General features: G+C 40.1%; 2 protein-coding genes and 1 non-coding gene across 3 annotated transcripts; 2 read left to right on the plus strand and 1 right to left on the minus strand.

Moving 5' to 3' along the window:
* Window positions 1–8,222: 8,222 nt before the first annotated feature.
* On the plus strand, window positions 8,223–8,328 carry LOC125584723. Its single transcript, XR_007321632.1, has one exon. It is a non-coding gene; the product is annotated as a small nucleolar RNA R71 (small nucleolar RNA).
* Window positions 8,329–12,943: 4,615 nt separating this feature from the next.
* LOC125583249 (uncharacterized protein At4g02000-like) lies at window positions 12,944–13,513 on the minus strand. Its single transcript, XM_048749884.1, has one exon. The coding sequence runs from the start codon at window positions 13,511–13,513 to the stop codon at window positions 12,944–12,946; it is 570 nt and encodes a 189-aa protein (XP_048605841.1).
* A 6,991-nt stretch (window positions 13,514–20,504) lies between these two features.
* Window positions 20,505–21,053, plus strand: LOC125583250. The gene has a single exon (XM_048749885.1). The coding sequence runs from the start codon at window positions 20,505–20,507 to the stop codon at window positions 21,051–21,053; it is 549 nt and encodes a 182-aa protein (XP_048605842.1).
* Window positions 21,054–22,402: the final 1,349 nt, after the last annotated feature.

Raw genomic sequence — 22,402 nt, forward strand, 5'->3', positions numbered from 1 at the left:
TCTGTGTTGTTAAGGAGAGAGAGATACCCAAAAAGAGAAAACTAATATGCAAAAACGAAATGGTATATACAAGGGAAAGTAGAGAAGTACCTTCAAGGATAGTGAGTGGGGGCAGATGCCCCAGCATCGTCGCCGTCTGGTGGGAACGTGGTGTAGTAACCTCCATGTCCTGAGCTGTAGTCTCCATACCATTGTTGGCTCTGAACCTCTTCAATCTCGGCCTCACTTTCTGAAGAGGCTAGGGATGGCGACTTGTTTCCAGAGGTGGAAGGCTGAGTGGGTGGTTCCTCCATTTTTGCTGGAGCTCTCTATCAGTGAGTGGGAAACCAAGATCAGTGGGCTGAGGTGGGGGCTGGGGGACTGATGTGTTCGCGAAGGTGAAGTCCGCTGAGCTACATCCAGCTATTCCTCCTTTGGTCAAGACATCGGCCACCTTCTTCATGAACTTGGCTGAAGTCTTTGCTTGCTTCTTCACCGTCTTGCTCAGCGCCTTGCACTTGTCCTTCAGCTTTTCGATTGTTCTGTCTTGTGCCTTGTTCCATCGCTGAAGTCGGCCAATGTGGTCATGAGCGTCACGAAGCGCACCAGGGGGAAGGACTCCATCATGTGGCTTGAAGTAGTAGCGTGGAGGTCCATAGATGGGTACAGATGCTTCCTTAGGAGGTTCCGTGAAGTCGTGTCTCGTCGGAACACTCAATTTCCTTGGTGCAACAATGAGACCGAGAGACCCGTGTTCTCCAAGAAAGTCTTCTTAGGATAAGTTGAAGCTGATAGCTCCAGGTCTCTCTAAGCTTGTCAGTCTCTGGTTTGGAAGAACCACTTCGACCGGCTTGCCCTGCAAGTAGTAGTGGTAGACGTAGTCCTTCCCATACATCCCACTGAAATAGATGGCAATCCTCAAGTAAGTGCCATCGATGAACTTAGGCTCTGCTGCGTCCTTTCCCAAGGGAACATTCAGAAATTGGAGCAGTGGTGTGATCATTCCGCCTATCCCAACCTTTGGTTGCGAATCAGTTGTGTACCATGCCCAGTCTCTGTAGTGCTCGAGACGATTCACGAAGAAGCTGACCATCCCGAAGGAAGCATAGATGTCGTTGCTTGGAAGGGGCAACGTTCCAGGTGGGGCGTAGGGGCGGATAGCCGGGCAGACCAGTCGCATGTCTTCCTCGGTGACATTACCAACTTGCTTCCATGGGTAGAATGCATGGACGAGCATCCTATGGAGGTAGCGTACAGACGGGTGCCGGATATGTGAGTTCTTGTCAGCCCCGGTAGAGTGCTTGTTTCCAGTGATTAACTTCCAAAGCTGAGTGGGGAGGTTTTCACACTTGGGAAGGAAGTAGTCTGCAAAGTCTTGGAAACCCATGACTCTCCCAATGTCTTTGAAGTTCATATTGTACTCTCTCCCATTGACCTTGAACTTTATTTTGCCCCATCCTTGTCTCACGTTCAGAGCGTCATGGTAAGTGACCTCAAGGGAAGACAAGAACTGACAGGAGACATCCCGGTAGGCAGGGTAGGCCATGGTGAGGAGTTTGGGCATCTTCAGGTGCTCCAACATTGCCTCAATATCAGAATCGAGACCCACCTCCTTCAGCAAATCGAGGTCAGCGAATCTGGTTGGAGTCCAAGTTACCCCATTCAGCAAATGATGATACAACTTTTCCTCAGATGGAGTTTTCGCCCTGTCTCTATCATCAGCAACCTCCTTCCCCTTGGACATCTTGGCCCTCTTTGTAGGAGCCTGCTCATCTGCACTTTCATCGCCACTCTCCTCAACTGTGGCAATTGCTATACTCTTTCCTGCCCTCTTCTCTTGCTCATTTGCCTTCTTTGCAGCCATGGTTTGCTGTCGAGAAGTCCTTTTTGTCTCAGAACCAGCTTGTTCCGAGGATAGAGCCTTTCCTCTCAACGAAGACACTTGTCTCTCAGGTTCTTGCCTCTCAGCATCCGATTTTCCCTTAGTTTTCTTAACCATTGTACCTGAGAAATACAAAACTTGGAAAGGGATAAGTGGATTGACTTTGCAAATGTAAACTTCAAGGGGCAACGTAAAGAATCACAATTCTCAATCTTTTCATCATGTGAAAATTATAAGACAAGTAAAATTCAATAATCAAGGTAATTCTAGAATGAGAAGGTTCTCTAATCAAACCTTTCAACATCTTAACATACTAACTCACCCACTAACACACTCAATTAGGATCAATTTCGAAAAGCCCCAAATCCATGAACCCTAATTTTGCCAAATTTCAAATTAAGCTCAATTCCACCATCAATTCAACAACCCAACTTGATATACAAGCTTTTCCTAGTCTATTTTACCACAATCAAGCAAGAAAATGACCAAATTTCGATTTTTAAATTCTAGGATTCATGGACCTACGAATCTGAATTTAAAAACATAATACCTTGCTTTGGATGAAAGGAAATGGGAAATGGGTGGTGAGGAATAGACTACAGGGGCGAAATCTTGGATTTAGAAACAAGAAGTAGGAGATTTGGGTGAGAATTGAGAAAGTTAGGAGATTTTTGGTGTAGGTTTGTTTTAGAGAGTATGAGTGTTTGTGAGAGGAAGGGAGAGTGAAAGAGATGGAGGTCGTGGGTCTGGGTAGGTCTAGGGTCGTCCGGTTAGGTTTAGGGCTGGTTAACTTGAATTAAACCGGACAAAATCGAAGAGGGACTTACCTGGACCGGCTCGGGAGCGACTTGAGGGTGTCGCTGCCAGAAGTATCTCCCCGGGTTGTTTTCTCGCGTCGTGTGTCGACGAAAGGGTGACCAACTTGTAGGTGTCGCTCTGAAGACGTCGCTCTGATCGACAGAATTGCGAGCGACCTCACGTGGTCGCTGCGAGACGTCGCTCCGAGAGCGATTCTCGAGCCCCTGAGACAGAAATCCGAGCGACTTAGCCGAGTCGCTCTGATCTAGTCGCTCCCAGTCACCGAAAACGCGAGCGACCTCACGTGGTCGCTGCGAGACGTCGCTCCGAGAGCGACTCTCGAGCTCTGGACACTGAAAATGCGAGCGACTTGGACCAGTCGCTCTGATCACGTCGCTCCCAGCTGGAGCGACCTCGTGGCGTCGCTGCGGAACCTCGCTCCCACGCTCGATTCTTTGCCTTGACCGGGTCGATGAACCACCTGAACACTACTTCAACACTTTTCTCTTTTTTTTTTTATGAAATATGATGAAAATGAGAATACCAATGCAATATGTACAAGGATACGCATGGGACTTCCTCCCAAGTGAGCTTGTTTTAAGTCTCTAGCTTGACTTTGCCTCCTTTTGGATTAGGCTGGGGTAGGATCGGATAGTGGAGTTGAAACTCCATCTTCCTCAGGTGCATCTGCCAGGTAGAGCTTAACCCTTTGCCCATTGACTGTGAAGTCTCTTCCATCAGTACTCCACAAAACTATTGCTCCATATGGCTTAACCTCTTTGACCTTGAAAGGGTCGGACCACCTTGACTTAAGCTTTCCTGGAAACAACTTCAGTCTTGTGTTGTAGAGAAGAACTTGATCTCCTTCTTTAAACTCTCTCTTTAGGATATTCTTGTCATAGAAAGCTTTAGTCTTCTCCTTGTAGATCCTTGAGTTTTCAAAGGCATCCACTCTTATCTCATCAAGTTCATGTAGCTGAAAAAGCCTTTTCTCCTTGGCACTCTTGATGTCAAAGTTCAGCAACTTTACTGCCCAAAGTGCCTTGTACTCAAGCTCCACTGGCAGATAGCAAGCTTTCCCGTACACTAGGTTGAAAGGTGTGGTCCCCAGAGGTGTCTTGTAAGCTGTCCTATAAGCCCAAAGCGCATCATCAAGCTTAACTGACCAATCCTTCCTTGTAATCCCCACAATCTTCTCCAAAATGGACTTAATCTCTCTGTTAGAAATCTCAACTTGACCACTTGTTTGAGGATGGTAAGGAGTTGCCACCTTATGCTTAACTTTGTTCTTCCTGAGAAGTCCCTCAAGCAGTTTGTTGATGAAATGAGACCCTCCATCACTGATTACAACTCTTGGAAAGATGGTGCTCTTGAACATCTTGATTACTACTCTTGCATCATTGGTGGGACTTGCAATAGCTTCCACCCATTTTGAGACATAATCAACATCTACCAGGATGTACTTGTTGCCATGTGATGATGGAAATGGCCCCATGAAGTCAATACCCCACACATCAAATACTTCAACTTCAAGGATTGGATTCTGAGGCATCCCATTCCTCTTGGTGATGTTTCCCCTCTTTTGGCATGAATCACACCTTGAAACAAAGTCTTGTGTGTCTTTGAACATGTGTGGCCACCAGAATCCAGCTTGTAACACCTTAGCAACAGTCTTGAAGGTAGCAAAGTGGCCTCCATAAGATGATCCATGACACTGTGTAAGGATCCCATCAATCTCCTCATTAGCAACCACTCTCCTATAAAGTTGATCTTTGCAGAGAATGTAGAGGTAGGGCTCATCCCAGTAGTATCTCTTCACATCCTTGTAGAACTTCTTCTTGGCATAACCCACAAGATTCAAAGGCTCTTTTCCTGTGGCTAGGTAATTCACCAAATCAGCATACCAAGGTTCTTTCTCTTCTGTTGCCTTGACTTCTTCAAGCTTCCTTCCAGTCTCACAAACTGCTATCACTGCTCCAATAGCCATGATCTGTTCCTCAGGGAGTCCTTCATCAATTGGAATGCCACACTCCACTCTCAGCCTGGACAAGTGATCAGCTACACCATTCTCAACTCCTGGCTTGTCCTTGATCTCTAAATCAAACTCTTGCAGCAAAAGAATCCATCTCAAGAGCCTGGGCTTTGCATCCTTCTTCGCCAAAAGGTGTCTCAACGCAGCATGATCTGTGTAGACAATGACTTTAGATCCCACCAAGTAGCTTCTGAACTTCTCAAAGGCAAAGACAATGGCTAGCATCTCCTTCTCTGTTGTGGCATATCTCATCTGAGCATCATTCAGGGTTTGGCTCGCGTAGTAGATCACATGGGTCTTGCCATCTTTCTTCTGCCCCAAAACAGCTCCCACAGCATAATCACTAGCATCACACATGATCTCAAAGGGGAGATCCCAATTAGGTGGCTGGACAATTGGAGCACTGATGAGTTCACCTTTCAGCTTCTTGAAGGCTTCTAGACACTCCACATCAAAGCTGAAGGTGGCTTCTTTGCACAGCAGCCTGGTCAATGGTCTAGTGATCATGGAGAAGTCCTTGATGAATCTCCTGTAGAACCCAGCATGACCAAGAAAACTTCTGATGTCTTTCACTGTTTTGGTGGGGGCAAACCAACCATAACATCGATCTTGGCCTTATCCACCTCAATCCCCTTCTCTGAAATCTTGTGTCCCAGCACAATCCCTTCTTTGACCATGAAGTGACACTTCTCCCAGTTCAGCACAAGGTTGGTGTCTTCACATCTCCGTAGGACCCTGCACAAATTTGACAAACAAGCAGAAAACGAAGATCCATAGACAGAGAAATCATCCATGAACACCTCCACAACATCCTCAATCAGATCAGAAAAGATCGACATCATGCACCTTTGAAAGGTGGCTGGAGCATTACATAGACCAAATGGCATTCTTCGATATGCGAAGGTACCATAAGGACATGTGAATGTTGTTTTCTCCTGATCATTGGGATGTATGGGGATCTGGAAGAATCCTGAATATCCATCAAGAAAGCAATAGAATGGATGATTTGTAAGTCTCTCAAGCATCTGATCAATAAATGGAAGTGGAAAATGATCTTTTCTAGATGCAGAGTTCAGTTTTCGGTAATCAATACACATTCTATGCCCAGTGACTGTTCTTGTTGGTATCAATTCATCCTTGTCATTTTTAATCACAGTTATACCACCCTTTTTGGCACAACATGCACAGGAGATACCCATTTAGAATCTGAGATAGGGTAGATAACACCAGCATCTAAGAGTTTAAGAATCTCTTTCTTTACAACATCCTTCAGGTTAGGATTTAACCTTCTTTGATGCTCGATAGAAGTCATTGATTCATCCTCAAGATGTATCCTATGCATACACAAAGAGGGTGATATTCCCTTGATGTCATCAAGTGAGTAACCTATTGCTTTTCTAAATCTTTTAAGTGTTTTCAAAAGTTCAGATAGCTCAGTTTCAGTAAGTTCACTACTCACAATGACTGGATAAGTTCCATTAGGACCAAGAAATGCATACCTTACACCATTGGGGAGAGGTTTAAGCTCCACTTTAGGCGCCTTAAGCTCGCTCCAGTCGTCTTGCTGGGTGTCCCCTTGTTGAATGACCGAGGCTTCCTGATGGACAATTTGAGGCAGCTCCTCATACTGATCCTTACTACCAAATCCTCTGTGTGAATCCAACATCATCCCATAGGCAGCACTCTCCAGGTTCTGAATCACTTCAGCTTCCCTCTCTATCGTCAAAGCATGCTGTAGAGGGTCTTCTAGTGACAACTCTTCAAGGAGCTCATCAGCAAGGGCATCCATCTCTTCAATGTAGAAAACTTGCCCTTGAACTGTTGGTTTCTTCATTACCTCCTTGATGTCAAAGTGAAGAACATGCCCTTTACCCAAGTGGAGATCAATCTTGCCCTCTTTCACATTAACAATTGCTCCTGCTGTAGCTAAGAAAGGCCTTCCAAGGATTAAAGGATCTGCAGCTTCCTCACCCATCTCAAGCACCACAAAGTCTGTAGGGATCTCATATTTTCCAACCATAACGGGGAGGTCCTCCAAGATACCCACAGGGTACTTCACTGAACGATCAGCCAATACCAGAGACAGTCTACACTTCTTGTACTGAGTGAAACCAAGCTTCTTAGCAACAGATAAAGGCATCAAGCTGACACTAGCTCCCAAATCGCAGAGACATCTATCAAATACCATAGGTCCAAGAGCACAAGGTAATGTGAAGCATCCTGGATCTTCTAGCTTCTTTGGAACAACAAGCCTCTGGATGATAGCACTGCACTCATGAGTGAGAATCATCATGCCCTCCATCTCCTTCTTTGCAGCTACAACATCTTTCAGGAACTTGCTATATTGAGGAATCAGCATGAAAGCATCAATGATGGGCATTGTGACTTGAACTTCACTCATTTGCTTCTCAAATAGAGTTTTGTACTTCTCTAGCAGCTGCCTCTTAAATCTACCAGGGAATGGTAGTTTGGGTTCATAGGGAGGAGGAACAAAAGAATTCTCACTTGCTGGAGCAACAACTTCACCATCTTTCACTGTTTTCTTCTCTTCCCCAACCTTTCCTTTACCTTTTGCTTCCACAATCTTCTCCAAGATTTCATCATTGATTCTCTCATCAACAATCACCACTTCATCATCTATGTTGATGGCAACCCCCTCACCTTGTTTCTCAGCATCCTTGGTGAGAGCTTTCTGAGGTAACTCCTTACCACTCCTGAGGGTGATAGCTTTCATGGTCTCCTTGGGGTTTTGCTCAGATTTTCCAGGTAAAGAACCTTGTTGGCGATTTTGTTGAGTGTTCATGGCAGCAAACTGGTTCTCCAAGGTTCTGAACTTGTTGTTGAGCTCATTGTAGCTTCCATCAATCTTTGAGTGAAGGTTCTTCAACTCATAGCCAACATGCTTCTCACTTCTTGTCTGAGACTCCAAGATTTGTTTTAGTAGGGCATCAGTGCTGCTGACTTGAGGAGTAGAGGTAGAAGTAGTAGGTTGTTGTTGGGCAGGTTGTTGTCCTTTGTTGTGGAAACCAGGAGGAGGGTTTTCTGAGGTTGGTAGTTGGCTTGCTGGTTGTTCTAGGCTGATAACCACTCTGTTGGTTGTTGGGGTAAGATCTCTGTTGGTAGTTGTTGTACTGAAAGTTTGGCTCTTTCTTGTACCAGCTACCATTGTTGTTGATGAAGCACAGCTCTTCTTGCCCTTCCAAACCATCAACTTCCTGGACAACAGGTGTGGCTTCTTGGTTTGGGTTACCAACAAAGTGCAGCTGCTCCTGGGTGGTCTTATCAGCAATGAGAATATCAATCTTATCCTGGAGAGCCTTTAACTCCTTCCTCGTCTGCTTGTCATCTGTTCTACTGCCTCTGTCGTGGTCTCCACTGTAGACTGCATCACTCTTGACCATGTTGTCTACCAGCTGCTCTGCATCCTCCTCTGTTCTTCCCAAGAAGAACCCATTGCTAGCTGTATCCAATCTGGCTCTGTACTTAGGAAGAGCTCCTCTGTAGAATGTGCTCAGCAGGCTTTCCTTAGAGAATCCATGATGAGGGCATTGAGCTTGGTAGCCTTTGAATCTCTCCCAGGCTTCACTGAATCCTTCCAAGCCTTTCTGTTGAAAGCTGGAGATCTCATTTCTCAGCTGAGCAGTTCTTGAAGTAGAGAAGAACTTCTCCAAGAAAGCTTTCTTGCAGTCATCCCAAGTGGTGATAGAGTCGCTTGGTAGAGACTTCTCTCACTGGCGTGCCTTATTCCCCAAAGAGAAAGGGAATAACTTCAGCTTTAAGGCATCCTCAGACACACCATTGGTTTTTGACAACCAACAGTAGCTGTCGAACCTATCCAAGTGATCGAATGGGTCCGTTGAGGAGTCCTGACTTGATCTCAAAGTTGTTGGCTGCCACAGCGGGTCCTCGGATTCCCAATCTATGGCCATGAATGTTGGGGCGGTCGTAAGTGCCAATGGGTCGAGCTGCTCGCTGTTGGTTTTGTGGAACGTTGTTGCTCCATTGACGCATCATTTTGAGGTATGTCACCCATATCAGTATCCAATCTCTGCAATTGAGCTGTTGCTCTTCTTCTCTTCTCTTTCTAGCACACTCTCTCTAAAGCTCTGATGTCTGCGGCTCTTGTAACTAGGTTTGATAGACCCCTGCTCCGCAAGTTCATACACCTGTAGCTTAAAGGGAGGTGAAGAAAGAGAATCAGTAACAAAAGAAGATAAAAATGACTTAGTCTCAAGCAAGTAACTAAATCTCAATGTTCAAATCTACTCAGAATTTGGCAACGGCGCCAATTTGATGTTAGGAGTTTTCAAGGCTCCTAAGACAAATGTTATAGTATAAATGATTGTCGAACCAATTCTAAGGAAATTCGAAACAATGAGAATGCAAGTACTCACTCAATCTAAGTGCTACCAGTGATTTCAAATGATTTCTAAGCTAATGAATAAAGTTGATTCAGTTTCAGAATAATAAAAGCGGTAAATGAGTTGACTTTCTTAACTAAAGAAAATGAGAACTCATGGGCATAGGAATTAGACCTTGGGTGATCAAGTTTCGAACTAAGGATGCAGACAAACGATCAAACTATCAACCTTAAGCTTAGACACGATTCTAAACAAACTCTATGTCTAGATGAATGTTCATTTACTAACACATTTCAAACAACAAATGTCTTTGGTTGAATAATATGGAAGCAATCATTACTAACAGGTCTAAGGCTATCTTAGCACTTCTAACAACAAATGTCTTTGACAAAATATGCTAAAAGCTTAGAAGAGTTGTTTCAGGCATTTCATCGAACACCTTTAGGGGTGGGAAATGCCTAAAGATCAACTTTTGAGAAGCTAACTCAGAAGATGCATTGTGATTACTCTACTAGGAAGGTTTTGGAATGATCTACACTAAAACATCCCAGCTCTAACCTAATCACCCTTAATCTTCCTAACCCATGAATTCAAATAGTGATTACTCACTACTCTTCATGATTCCTCTTAAACCCATTTTAGATTTCAGATTAATCATACAGAGGGATACAACAATGAATTGGAAACACAGAATTGCAATAACTATATGAACAAAAATGATTCAAGAGATGAACTTTCCAAAGCTTTTTTCAAAAGAACAAAAGATAATCCTCCTGGTCGCTACCAAAGGTACTTAAAACATAAGTTTTGAAGAGTAAAAAATGTGCATAATGAAATGACCAAAAGGCCCTTAGAAAACATGAGTTCGACAAGCAAATAGACGCGGAGTGACCTCGGCATGTCGCTCCGACAAGTCGCTCCGGCCTTCGGGAGCGACCTCAGTGGGTCGCTCTGAGAGGTCGCTCCGGGCTTTGTTTTGTGTCGTCTCGCCATGGAAACGCGAGCGACCTCGGAGCATCGCTCTGGCAAGTCGCTCTGAGAGGGGTGTCTCACGATAGAAACACGAGCGACGTCTCCATGTCGCTCTGGCCAGGTCGCTCCGGGATGTGTGTCATAGCGACTTCATGGCGTCGCTCCGATGAGGTCGCTCTGGTGCGCTGCTCGTCCGTTGATCGCTTTAAACACTTCTTTTGAGCTCCAAATGCACCCAAATGCCTCCAAAAACTCCATGTGGTTCTCCAACACCTGATAAAGACTCATGTATGCAAAATGCAACCTAAACATGACTAAATCCTAGTCTATATGATCAAAATGCACATGGGTGAATGGATAAGACAATGGAAATATGCAAGATATCAATTCTCAGAAATGATCATATTTAGGACCAGTTTTAGTCGTAGCGACAGTACTTTTGTTATGATCTTGAAGTACACATTGCATAATGCAATGGGTCTGTAGTCAGCAACTCTTTTAGCTCCAGTCTTCTTTGGAATCAATTTCACATGAGTGTTGTTTTGCGAGGGTCAGATTGTTCATGTGGTGAAGAAGAGTTGGACTTCTTTGATGATTGCAGGCCCTACCACACTCCAGTTAGCTTGGAATAAACTGGCTGAAAAACCGTCTCGGCCAGGAGCCTTATTTGGATGTATGGCAAAGGTAGCTTCTCTGATCTCTTCTGGACTTGGATCTCTGATTAAGTTCTCGTTGATTTGTTGTGTTATGCAGGGTTGCAGTGCCTCCCAGACTGTATGCTGGCCATCGTTCTGTGAGGGAGAGAAGAGGGAATTGTAATACTTGCATATTACAGATGCAATTTGATCCTCTTCAAACCAAGGTACTCCACTATCATGTTCCATAACTGCCATTCTATTCTTTATTTTCCTCCCTTTAGTAACCACATGAAAGTAGGCAGTGTTAGCATCTCCTAGTATCAGCCACAATTGTCTGCTTCGTTGTCTCTAGAATGCTTCCTCATTTTTGTAAGATTGAAGTAGTTGAGCATTCAGTTGGTAGATTAGATCTTCTTTGTTGCTTTCGCTTGACATTGCCTCATCGAGCTGGAGGCGAAGCTCTTTTATATTTGCTCTACTGTTCTCCTGAAACTGTTTGCTCCATCTACATATTTCTTTGCGGCATCTGGATAGTCTCTCGTCTACGTGGAGCTCAGGGTTTCTGTTCCAGGTATCATGGATAAGCTTTTTTTATTTCGGGGTTGTCGTTTAGTCTTCTGTCAAAACTAAACACCTTTTAACCCTTGCTTCTTGATCTGTCGAGGAAGGAGAGGAGGGGACGGTGGTCGGATCCTTCGAACTTCAGATATTGGCTTCTAGCCGCTGGGAAGAGATCATACCATCCACTATTAGTCAACGTTCTGTCGAGGCGACACTGTACCACATGTGATCCTCTCTTGCCTCTCCAGGACAGAAAATTACCATAGTGTTTCAAGTCATAGAGGTCATTTTCGGATAAGAAGGTCCTAAAGGCACAAAAGGTTCCTTCTGCTCTCTCTGCCCCTCCTTTCTTTTCACTGTTGTCTATTAATTCATTGAAGTCCCCTTTTAGGAACCAGGGGTCTCCCGTTCCAGGTTGCAAAGTTGTTAGTTCGTTCCAGACCGCCAGTCTCTTGCTGTGATCAGGCTCACCATACACGAAGGTTGCGTGGAAGGCAGTGCCTTTGTAGTGAATAACTGTGTCAATATAGTTTGGGGATGCTGATTTAACCGTAAGGTTGATGTCCTTTTTCCAGCTGAGGAAGAGACCTCCTCCTCCCAGTGTTATTTGGAGGAACTACATAGAAGTTTTCCACCGCCATCCATTCGAGAGTTTTGGTAATCATATTAGTGCCGTTTTTCGTCTCCATTAGGAAGGTGATGTGAGGAGAATTCCTTCTGTGGATCTCCTTGAGTCTCTGGACTGTTGCAGGGTTCCCCAGTCCACAACAGTTCCAGCTCAGTATAGTTAAGGAACCTGGGTGGAGGAGACCGAAAATCCGGTTTCTTCCTCGAGATTGTTGGTATCAGCTGGATGGTAGGATTTGCATTGGTATTGGATGGTCCTGCTCTCTCATTCTGATCCTTTTTATTGTGTTGATTCTTGTCTGAACTTCCTGGTGAGTTCTTGCTTCTTGACGGTGATCCTTGCACTTGTGAAAAATTCCTTTTTCTTAGATTAGTCCCTGCGAAGATTTTTGGGCTAAGGCCTATTTTTGTCTTTGTAGGTCTTCCTCTTTTTCTCTTCTGTGGTGCTAGCTCTGGTCTTCCCTCTATTAGTATCTCCTGGTTTTCCTGAGGGATTTGGACTTGGTATGGTTGGAAGGTAGAGTTCGATGTTGTTGCTGAGGTACGTGTTGGTTACTGTGGAGCATTTCTGATTGCGGCTGCAATAATTGCTGATGTATCTTCCCCCATATCTCCTCTTGCATCACTTATGAGTACTCTTTGGCGTCTAGCTGCTGCTTCCTTGTGGTCTGGGCAGTTGAGGTATTGTAGTGTTACCTCGTGTAGTTCCTCCATAACCTCTTCTGTTGAGGGAATGTGATAGATGTTTTGACCACTTTGAGTTATTGCTGTAGGTTCAGCTCTCGGGTTCCCTTTTGGCCCATTAGGTTCCGCGGTGTACTGTTCTTCCTGAAGTTGTGGCGCTTTTTCGTTCCTCTGTTCGTTCTCGCTCTGGGTATTATGAGGCAAGGTTGGTAGAGGTGGGAAGTCAGTAATGCTCAGGTTTCTCTCCAGAGGCCTCATTCCATTTGCTGGAGGGGTATTAGTTTTGTCCACAAGGCCCACTTGCTGTCGAGGTTCCAATTCTGTCGGAGTGGCTCCCCCTTTGGATCTTTCTACCCATTGGTAAGATTGAGTTCTGCGCATCTGTTTTGGTAGGGGTCTCCTTTCAGCCTCATTGTGCAGTTTTGTTGACAGATGAGTTTCTTTCTGTGTTGTGGTTCTGGCTGCTGTATTCCGGAGTAATCTTGTTTCTCAATGGTTTTGTCTGTATCAGCTTTATAGGGACTCTTTCTCCAAAAGGTCTTCCATGTCTGTCCACTCTCTCTCTCTGAAGAAGGAGTCTCTTCCAGTGGCGTGGTTTTGGACTCGTTGGTGGGGGAGGGGGGGAGTGGGGGCCCGGCGGCTTTCTCGTGTAGGTCTGACTCCTTTCATATGGTGAGTATTGCCTGGCTCCTTTTTTTTCCTCTCTTGATGAAGCTTCGATGCGCTTGTGTTGTGTGTTCTCTGTTTGGATCTGGGAGCAGTATCTAGAGCTGTGAATCAGAGAGTTGCAATTTGAGCAGTATCTCTTCAGGCCTTCATATTCCAGGGTGACCAGTGTCTCTTCTCCAGCTTCAAATTCTACAACGGTCTCCATTGGAAGTGGTGGTAGACCGTCCAGAAATACACGAATTTTTGTTGAGGTCTGGGTGATCTTGTAGTCCTCCAACGTTCCAAGGTCATGGCCGATGTCGTAGATCATCCTCTCATGTCAGTAATGCAGGAGGAGTCCTCTAAGTTGGATCCAAAAGGGGATCTGAGAGGGGAATGTGGGTGAGATGATAGGTTCCCATTTTTGGAGGATAACCATCCAAGAGTTAAGAGTGGTATGGTCGGTTCACTAGTACGCTCCTTAGGTCCTCTCCAAGTTCGAATCTGAACTAAAATGTGTCATGGCCTAGATCTGAGCCAGAGACCTTTCCATTCAGTACCCATATCTTCGGTACCTTCTCTAGTAGTTACGAGATTCTCTGTTCTCTAGTGTTTGTGAGCCGCCCTATGAGCGTGTTGATGTTTGCTTGTATGAAAGCAGAGTTGTCGAAGGCAGGGGCTCTTATTCTCCTGCGTCCTTTCTGGTTATCAGGCAAAGCGAGCCCTTTTCCTTTCTCCAGCGCTGTGAGTCTTCTTGCCATTCTAAGTGAAGTTTGGGGAGGTTTGAAAGGATGTAGAGTTGGTAGCGTTGGGTAGAGGTGGCTGTGTAGGAGAGTAGCTGTCAATCCTATCACAGGCCCTCGGTGGAGGAGCGGAAGACGGGGTCTCCGCCCCGAGTGGAGGAGGTTGCGACGGTTTATGGCTGTTTGAGGTTGAAACCCTAAAAACTTACTATTTTGGATAAAGAAAAGTGGTTGGGATTTGAAAAGGAGTGAGAAACAAAGAAGAAAGGGACAGCCTTGGGACTCGGGTCAGAGAGCGAATATGTAGTTTTACACAGTAGGACACATGCTCATGGATAAAAAATATTCTAGTCATTCAGTTTTTAACTATTTCGACTTATAAATAACATTTTAAAATTATTTTGATTATTTTAAAACCAAACATAGTTAATATTTATAAATATAAACTATATTATATAAAATTATGTACCTATTCGGTTCTCGGTTCGGTTCCGACTTTCCGATTGTAGAGATATAGACTCCACTAGTATAACTGATATGATCCAAACCTAGCCTTGCTTTTTGGCCGATTAGGTTTGGTTCCGGATAAATGTGCATAGACTTAACTAAAGTTTTGAAATTTGAAAATACAATATTTTAAATGAGGAAATAAGTTAAAATGATTTTGTAAAGTTTTTCAGATAATTAAAATATTTCTATAAATTAAATGAAAAATTTCAGATTCTTAATTTAATATCATTGATATCTTAAAGTTTGGTTTGGAGAGTCTTCATGAGTCTATTTATGTTGATGGTAAAAAAATTAAATAAAATATTTTTAGATATCTTAATTTAATTTTTTCTAAAGACAACTAGCGCAGTTATAATTTTTTTAAATAAAAAAATTGGTTATAAATTTTATTAATAGTATATTAAATTTCATATTTGAGATATATAAAATAAATTTTAAATAAAATTTGTATTTTTAAAAATTATATTAGTATCACTGATATTTTTTAGTTTGTAAAATATAAAAATATTATATGTATCCAGCAGTTACACCATTTATTATACATAACACCATTCATACTTTATTTTAAACCGTTTCTTCTAGACAAGCACACTTATCCTGCAGTATGCGTTTTTTGTTAACACAAACCACACTTAAATTCCACCGTACTAACCAATCTTATTATCTTGCATCGACCTGTTGTTACTATTCGTAGCCTATGTACTTTTTAATCACTCTGGCAATTTACTGATCACACCCTAATTAAAGTACTATATTTTAACGTTTCGCACCTGTCTGATTATTGGTTTACTTTTTATCTCACTTTTATTTTTATTTATTTGTCCCAATGAGTTCGGCAGACATGAAGGGAGGTTAAAAGAAGATGCTGAGATAAGAGACGGAGTATATTATTAGTATCCCTTACTATATATTTTGTTTAATACATGAATATATTTCAAGAGACCACTCGGAATCAGGTTAAAAGGCAACGCGACTTTTCTTTTTCTTTTTGCTTTCTACATGTGTTGTCCACTACTTAGGTATACTAGACAATATACAATGCGACATTCTTAAAAATTTATATATATGTATAACATCTACATCTAGTGTATGAAAATAGTTTAGTGGTTAGTATTATCATTATTATGTTACCATCTGAATTCACAGACACGAAAACCATCAAGTACATACAAAAAAGTGGGCTGAAACAAATTGTGTACGATGTACCTTTGTCACGACGTAACATAGGGTAAATATATACGATTGTAAATCATGTAACCGAACTATTGTGGCATATAACAAACTTAGTTTATTTGCTGTTTATTTGCTGTTAAACAGTCATGAACTGATGTCAGATAAAAAGAAGAGTACACTCGTAAATAACTAAGAGTGAGAAGTAGGATCACATCATTAAATCATTTTCACGACTGCTACACTAAAACTCTATAAATTAATAATATTGAAAATAGAAAATTTATTAATTTATAGAGTTATTAATTTAAAAAAATCTTTTTAAAATTTGTATTTTTCTCTTAAAAATTAGTATAGAAAAATGAAAAGAACATTTGCTTCGTTATATTATATATTGGGTAGTATGTATACATTTGAATTTTAACTATTTAATTTAGCAGATTATTAATATACTTTATATATGCTTAATATATCTTATATAATACAAATTCACCTTTATATATAATTTGATAAAACTAAAATAAAATTAAAGATGAAAATTATTTTGAAGAAAGATACATAATAAAAAGTTTTGAATATGCTTATATAAAGTTCATATATGTTGTAATTATTAATTTATAATTTTAATGAAACTATATATTTACCTAAAAGTTTTTAAAATATTATTATTTTATTATTTTATCGAATAATGTTCTATTTACACCGGTTCAACTTGAGATCGGAATTTTTTTTAATTTATAGTGTATTAATTTATCGATTATTAATCTATAAATTTTCTATCATATATCGAATTTTAGTTAAGGTATATTGTCACTATCATCATAATACAGACAAATTAGCCGTATGTTCTGATCAGTCTCCACTTAATTATTTTTAAATTGTGCGTGTGTTTCTGAAAGTACACAAAAATCTTCACCTAATATTCCCTCCCTTCTTACTTAGCTAGCAATGTTTATTTTACTTTATTTTATACTTGTTAGATGAACCTTTTGCTTTGATATTAGATTTAAGTGTATATACATATTATAATAGGGTCTTCCGACATTCATTTATTCGCTCAAGGAGTCTCACCTTTATCTATCTTTGTGTTTTCTTTAACAACACGTTGCTTTTAGTCGTTACCTGTATGTATTATCTCTTCAGAAAATCCAAATTCATTTGATGTCATGTATTGAAAATGTCGACCACCAACAAAACAAAGTCATACACATGTATGTTGACGTTTCTGCGATTCGAAATGCCCTGAACGACTGCCTATTTTTCATATCAAATTTATTGATTCTGTTTTCTTACAAATATGTTTATCAAATGAAATTTCCAATATTTTAGCTAAACACAGTAACATCTGAGGACATTTTCCTAGAAATATAGAATAATCGAACAAATATACATACCACTAGAACACGATTTTGTGAAACGGCAACTCCTTCCTACTAAATAATTCGGGGATTATATTGACACCCTAGCTATCTAAAGTCACTCGAGCTCTGAATTTTTCTTCCCCCATGGTCTTTCTCATATACAATCTTATATGGAGTTAATCCCTAACAACGATTACAATCCCCGACAAGGGCTATCAGCTCTTGCGAAAAATGCTAAAAAGTTTTAAATCTTATATCTTCTAGATAAACTAAATTGGATATGTCCGAGACATGTGTTCGAGTGGTAAGAAGATATGTTTAAGAAGTTAACACGTTTCAACTTCAATTTACCTACTACGCGAAACTAAATCATTTTATTCATAAACATCTAAATGGATATGATCATTGATTTCGGTCCATTTATATATCTAAAAATAGAGTATATCCGTTGGATGCACTTCTCAATGGAGATTCCTTATATAGATCTGTGATACCATCATGTTAATTAAAAAACGAAGGTGTATATATTTTATGAGAAAAAAAAAACTAAGGTGAATTTATGACTAATGGCAATTTATGTTCCCCGATTATCCATATATACATATACTTAATTGTTTGTTTTGATATTTATATAAAAATCACTCCTTCATTTTAAAAATTGATTCTTCAAAACTTGAGAAATGCTTTTTTTTTCTTAGGTTTAAACATGAATAGATTAGATGATATGATTGAATTGAGATGTTTACAAAATTGTTGTTTCAATTTGAAGTGATTGTAGAGTACTTAAATTATATTTATAGAAGTTACCAAACATAAAAGTATAGAATGCTTGCCTACATGTTGTTTATGGCGATAGTGTGTGGATCTGAGTTGTGATTGATTTTCCATTCAAAATTTACAAAGTTAATACTAGAAAATTATCATATATATAGGTAACAATCCCTGTAATCAAACCGTAAATATAAATATTAGACACCCCACGAATCATTCAATGATCTCTCAAAACTAAAAACTATTTGTAAAAAAAAACCGACCCCCCTCAAAACAAGACGGATCAGAGTAAAATTATACCAAAATTGATTCATGTAGTCGTGAACTTCAAGAATAGAGAAGACCTATTCTGCCATACGCTAAACCCGTGATATAGCCGAGCCTCTGTGGATCAATCTGATTGACACCTACTAGTAGTTGGTGCTGATAAGGATGGAACAATTTGATTCTTCAACACCTTGATAGTTTCTTCCACCTTCCCGTATCCTTTGTATAATATGAATGTAAATACAAATGTCTATCTGTAACTGTAATACAAGCATACGTACACACAGAACAAAACAAAACAAAAAAAAAAACGAAAAGCTCAACTGTAATAAGGACAATATCAACATAGAAAAACATATTATCTGAAGAAACCTAAGGTGCAACTTATCCGCGACGTGAAGGAAACTATTAATATTGGTGTTCTAAAATACGGTCTAGGCGTTCGCCTAGGCAGCGTTTAGACGCTATACGGTAGCCAACCGTACTGTTTTTATGTCATACAGTGTTTTATGCGGATTTATATAATTCGGGCGAATAATAGCGTTTAGGCGGACATTATGCGGTCTACGCGGACGCCTAGGTAGATTTTAAAAATTAATATTCAAAAAATAAACTATTAGTATTATTATTATATTTTATTAATGTTATTATTTATATTATTTTTACTTATTTAATGTATTTATATGATTGTGGATATTAGTATAGTTGTTGAAAAATCATTTTTAATTTATCGTCTTTATATATTTAAAATGACTTTAATTTTTATAATTTAAAACTATATGTTAAACTATATGCTTATACATAAAAGTGGAGTTATAATATATTTATGTTCATTTTTTTCAAAAATAGTGTTTATATATTAATCTTATACTTATATTTCGTGTAAAGGTATGTATCCATATATACTTCGTGTAGGTGTACGCCTATACAGATAGGCGCTATACAGTCATTCTAATGTGTAATGAACACTTTGCGCGTTTTAGAACACTGAATATGTCCATAAATTTAATGCATTAGACGACAATAAACGATTAGAAATTTGGTTCACACTAGTTGTATTTCTTTTTTCTGATTGAACGCTTGTATATTAATATCTGTGATCCATCTTGTCACGTTTTCTCAAAGCATGAACTCCACGTACTTATCTATCTATATTGTTCGTTTGTCTAACTTAGGGAAATCAATATTTATTATAAACCGATTATATAGAAGCTAAATGAAAAAGGAGTATAAGCAAACGTATAATGGACAAATAATTAAAATCAAAATTGATAAAAAGCTCTGACCAAGCTTTAAGATAGTGATGATGTTAGGCGTAGTGTATGACACTGGAGACAACAGAGTATGTGTTTCCTACGAGTTGGTTTAGCACAGACTTATATTTTCTTAATGTTATTGAGTGTGGGTCAAAAAAAAATGTTATTATTATTTTATAGAAACAAAATATTTTAATTAATTACAAATAGTAAATTAATTTAAAAGATAGAAACTATAGTCAAAGAAAACATCTAAATAATAGCAGCTACTTTGTTGTTAAATTCAAACAAGAAACGATGATAGTGAACTAGGATTCAAATACTATCATCAGATAATAGTATCATATCCATAAATTATGTTTAATTCATTTAGAAAGTAATATAATCATTAACTTTGATATGTTAGTTTAATATCTAACATAAAATTATTAGATGCATTAAAATTGCTATGAATTACATTAGATTCCAACCAGATAACTTTAAGTGTTTTTTTTTTCATTGGTTGCCGGGTTTTGAGGGGAAGATACTACAGATTAAGTTCGCCACTACGAGTACATTCTGCTAGTAGCCCATCCTATGTGTGGACTAGCATTTCTGCTGCGAGAAAGTTGCTTCTACTGGGAATCAGACAGAAGATACACTCAGGGTATGACGTTAAGGTGTGAGAGGATCCGTGGATCCCAACAACCCCAGCGAGACCAGCTATCCCTGTTGCGCCAGTTATGCATCCCAATATGAGAGTCAGTGATCTCATTAATCAGGCAGCAAATGATTGGGATGTTGGACTTTTGGAAAACTATGTCAATCTCGAGGACATAGCACTCATAAGAAGTCTGGCCATAAGCTAAGCTCATCGTCGCGATACCTATTGTTGGAGCTACACAAGGAATGACCAATATACGGTTAAATCTGGATACTGGGCGGCACATAATTTATTAAAGCCGAAGGAAGAGAAGGAAGTCTTAGAGCCGAGTATCACCAAGCTTCAAGCCTTTGCTTGGAATTTAAGGGCACCTACAAAGATATGTCATCTTATATGGCAGTTGTTAACTGGTCATGTGGCAGTAACAAGGAACTTAGCAAGACGTAATATGAGATGTGATAATTACTACCCAAGATGCAGAGATTTAGAAGAATCTGTAACCCACGCCATTTTTGAATGCCCGCCAGCTCTACAATTTTGGTCCTTATCAGCAACTCCAACAAGCCCAGATGTATTTCCAGTATCAAGTGTCTACACAAATATGGACTACCTTTTTTGGAGGAAAAACAATATTATTGAGTCGGAAGAAGACAGAGACCCGTACCCCTGGATTATCTGGTATATCTGGAAGGCAAAGAATGATAAACTGTTCAGGGGGATCGACAGAGATCCTTTGGAGTTAGTTCGATATGCAGAAAGTGAATGTCAGACCTGGTTTGAAGCGAATGAAGTGGCACAACCAGTGGTACAAGATAACAATATGGAGAATCCCCAAGTCATAAGCTTGGGTAATATATGCTTGCTGGATGGATCTTGGACTGCCTCTGCCAATTATAGTGGATGTGGGTGGGTTTGGCTGGACAGTAGTGGAAAGACCCAGCTCATTGGGACAAGAAATCTCACTCGACGTGAATCAGCCTTACATACGGAAGTAAAAGCACTGAGGTGGGCGATGGAGAATATGCTTCAGCACTCAACATGTCAGAGCTTTGAGACGGACTGCAAGGAGCTGATTGCAATGTTAAAGGAGCCTCATGCTTGGCCAAGCTTTGCGACGAAATTGGAGATGATAGAGACACTACAGATATGATTCCCGGATTTCAACATCATACATGTTCCACGAGCGCGCAATCAAATTTCAGATTTTTTAGCTAGATCCTTCAATAGGGAGTTAAATTTTATTGGTTGGTCTATTCCGGCCTGGTTACCCAGACCACCTCAAGTTTGAGTAATAGAATAGCCGTTTGATGTAAAAAAAAATTAAGTGTTTTTAAAATAAAAAGATAACTTTAAGTGGCTTTTATTTAGAATAAAAAAAAACACGCATGACTGTAAGAAAAATAAAGACTTTTCTTTTCTCGTGGTCGACCTGCCCCACAACAAAAAAAATCACTCACTTATGACAACACCTACTAATCCTGACTATAAAATTTATCGGATTCCGATTTTCTTTTTAAAAATTTTAATCTATATATTTAAAATTTTAATCTATATATTACTAGTATTAAAAAGCGACGCCATACGACAAGTCAAGAATCAACAAATTTTATTTCTAGGAAAGTACATTTAGTGTGTTGTTTGTTTCACGAAGAAATGGCACAGAAAAGTACGCTTCGCTTGCTCCAACGCCTCGGCTCCGCATGCAATCAAAATCTTTGCCATCTCCTTTGTACTCACTTTACAATCGTGTACCACGTTAAAGTTGCAGCATCGGTTAGTAACACACCCTTCATTTCTTACTTCACTAAGTCTTCTTTCCAGATCTTTGGAACTCCGGTAAGTTCTCGGTGTTCTTCCTTCGATTCTCTTCACATTCTCTTCGTCTGTGCTTATTTCAATTTAATTTTGGGGTCGTCTTAGAATTAGGGTTCTATAATTGCTAACTATGTACCATCGTCCTGTTGCATACCTTCATTCCCGTTACGGAATTAGGCCCTCTCATTGGACTTTCGCAATTGAATTTAGGATTTCGGTTTTCCCGGATGGTGTGACGGTTCCTTAAATTTGAATTGTCTTTATTGCGGAGATGCAAAATACGTAGTGTTGTAATTTAGGTCTTTTTGTGTGGAATAGCATTGCTTACAAGTGCTTCGCGGGTACACATAGTATCCTATTTCCAATCTCCATTCCATTTGGAATGTAATAGTATACTTATCAAATTCAGCTATTCCACTTAAGATAGTATCACTTGCTATTCTGCTCCACTTGGCTGACCTTTCCTTTTTTTGCAACGTATTTATTGAGTTGGTCATTTTGATTTATGGTTTATGTTTTGCTCGTTGTGTTTAATCTGTCAGACTTTTGAATTACACAGATTAAGCGTTTAATTTCTCGTGTGGCATATACTGCATTACCCTTGGCTTACCCTACAACTGTTACATCTACAACTATTTCGACGGTGAATGTTGGATCTGTTATGTAAATTGGTCTTTACAATTT

The sequence above is a fragment of the Brassica napus genome, chromosome C3 (assembly GCF_020379485.1).
Source record: "Brassica napus cultivar Da-Ae chromosome C3, Da-Ae, whole genome shotgun sequence".
Lineage (NCBI taxonomy): Eukaryota > Viridiplantae > Streptophyta > Magnoliopsida > Brassicales > Brassicaceae > Brassica > Brassica napus.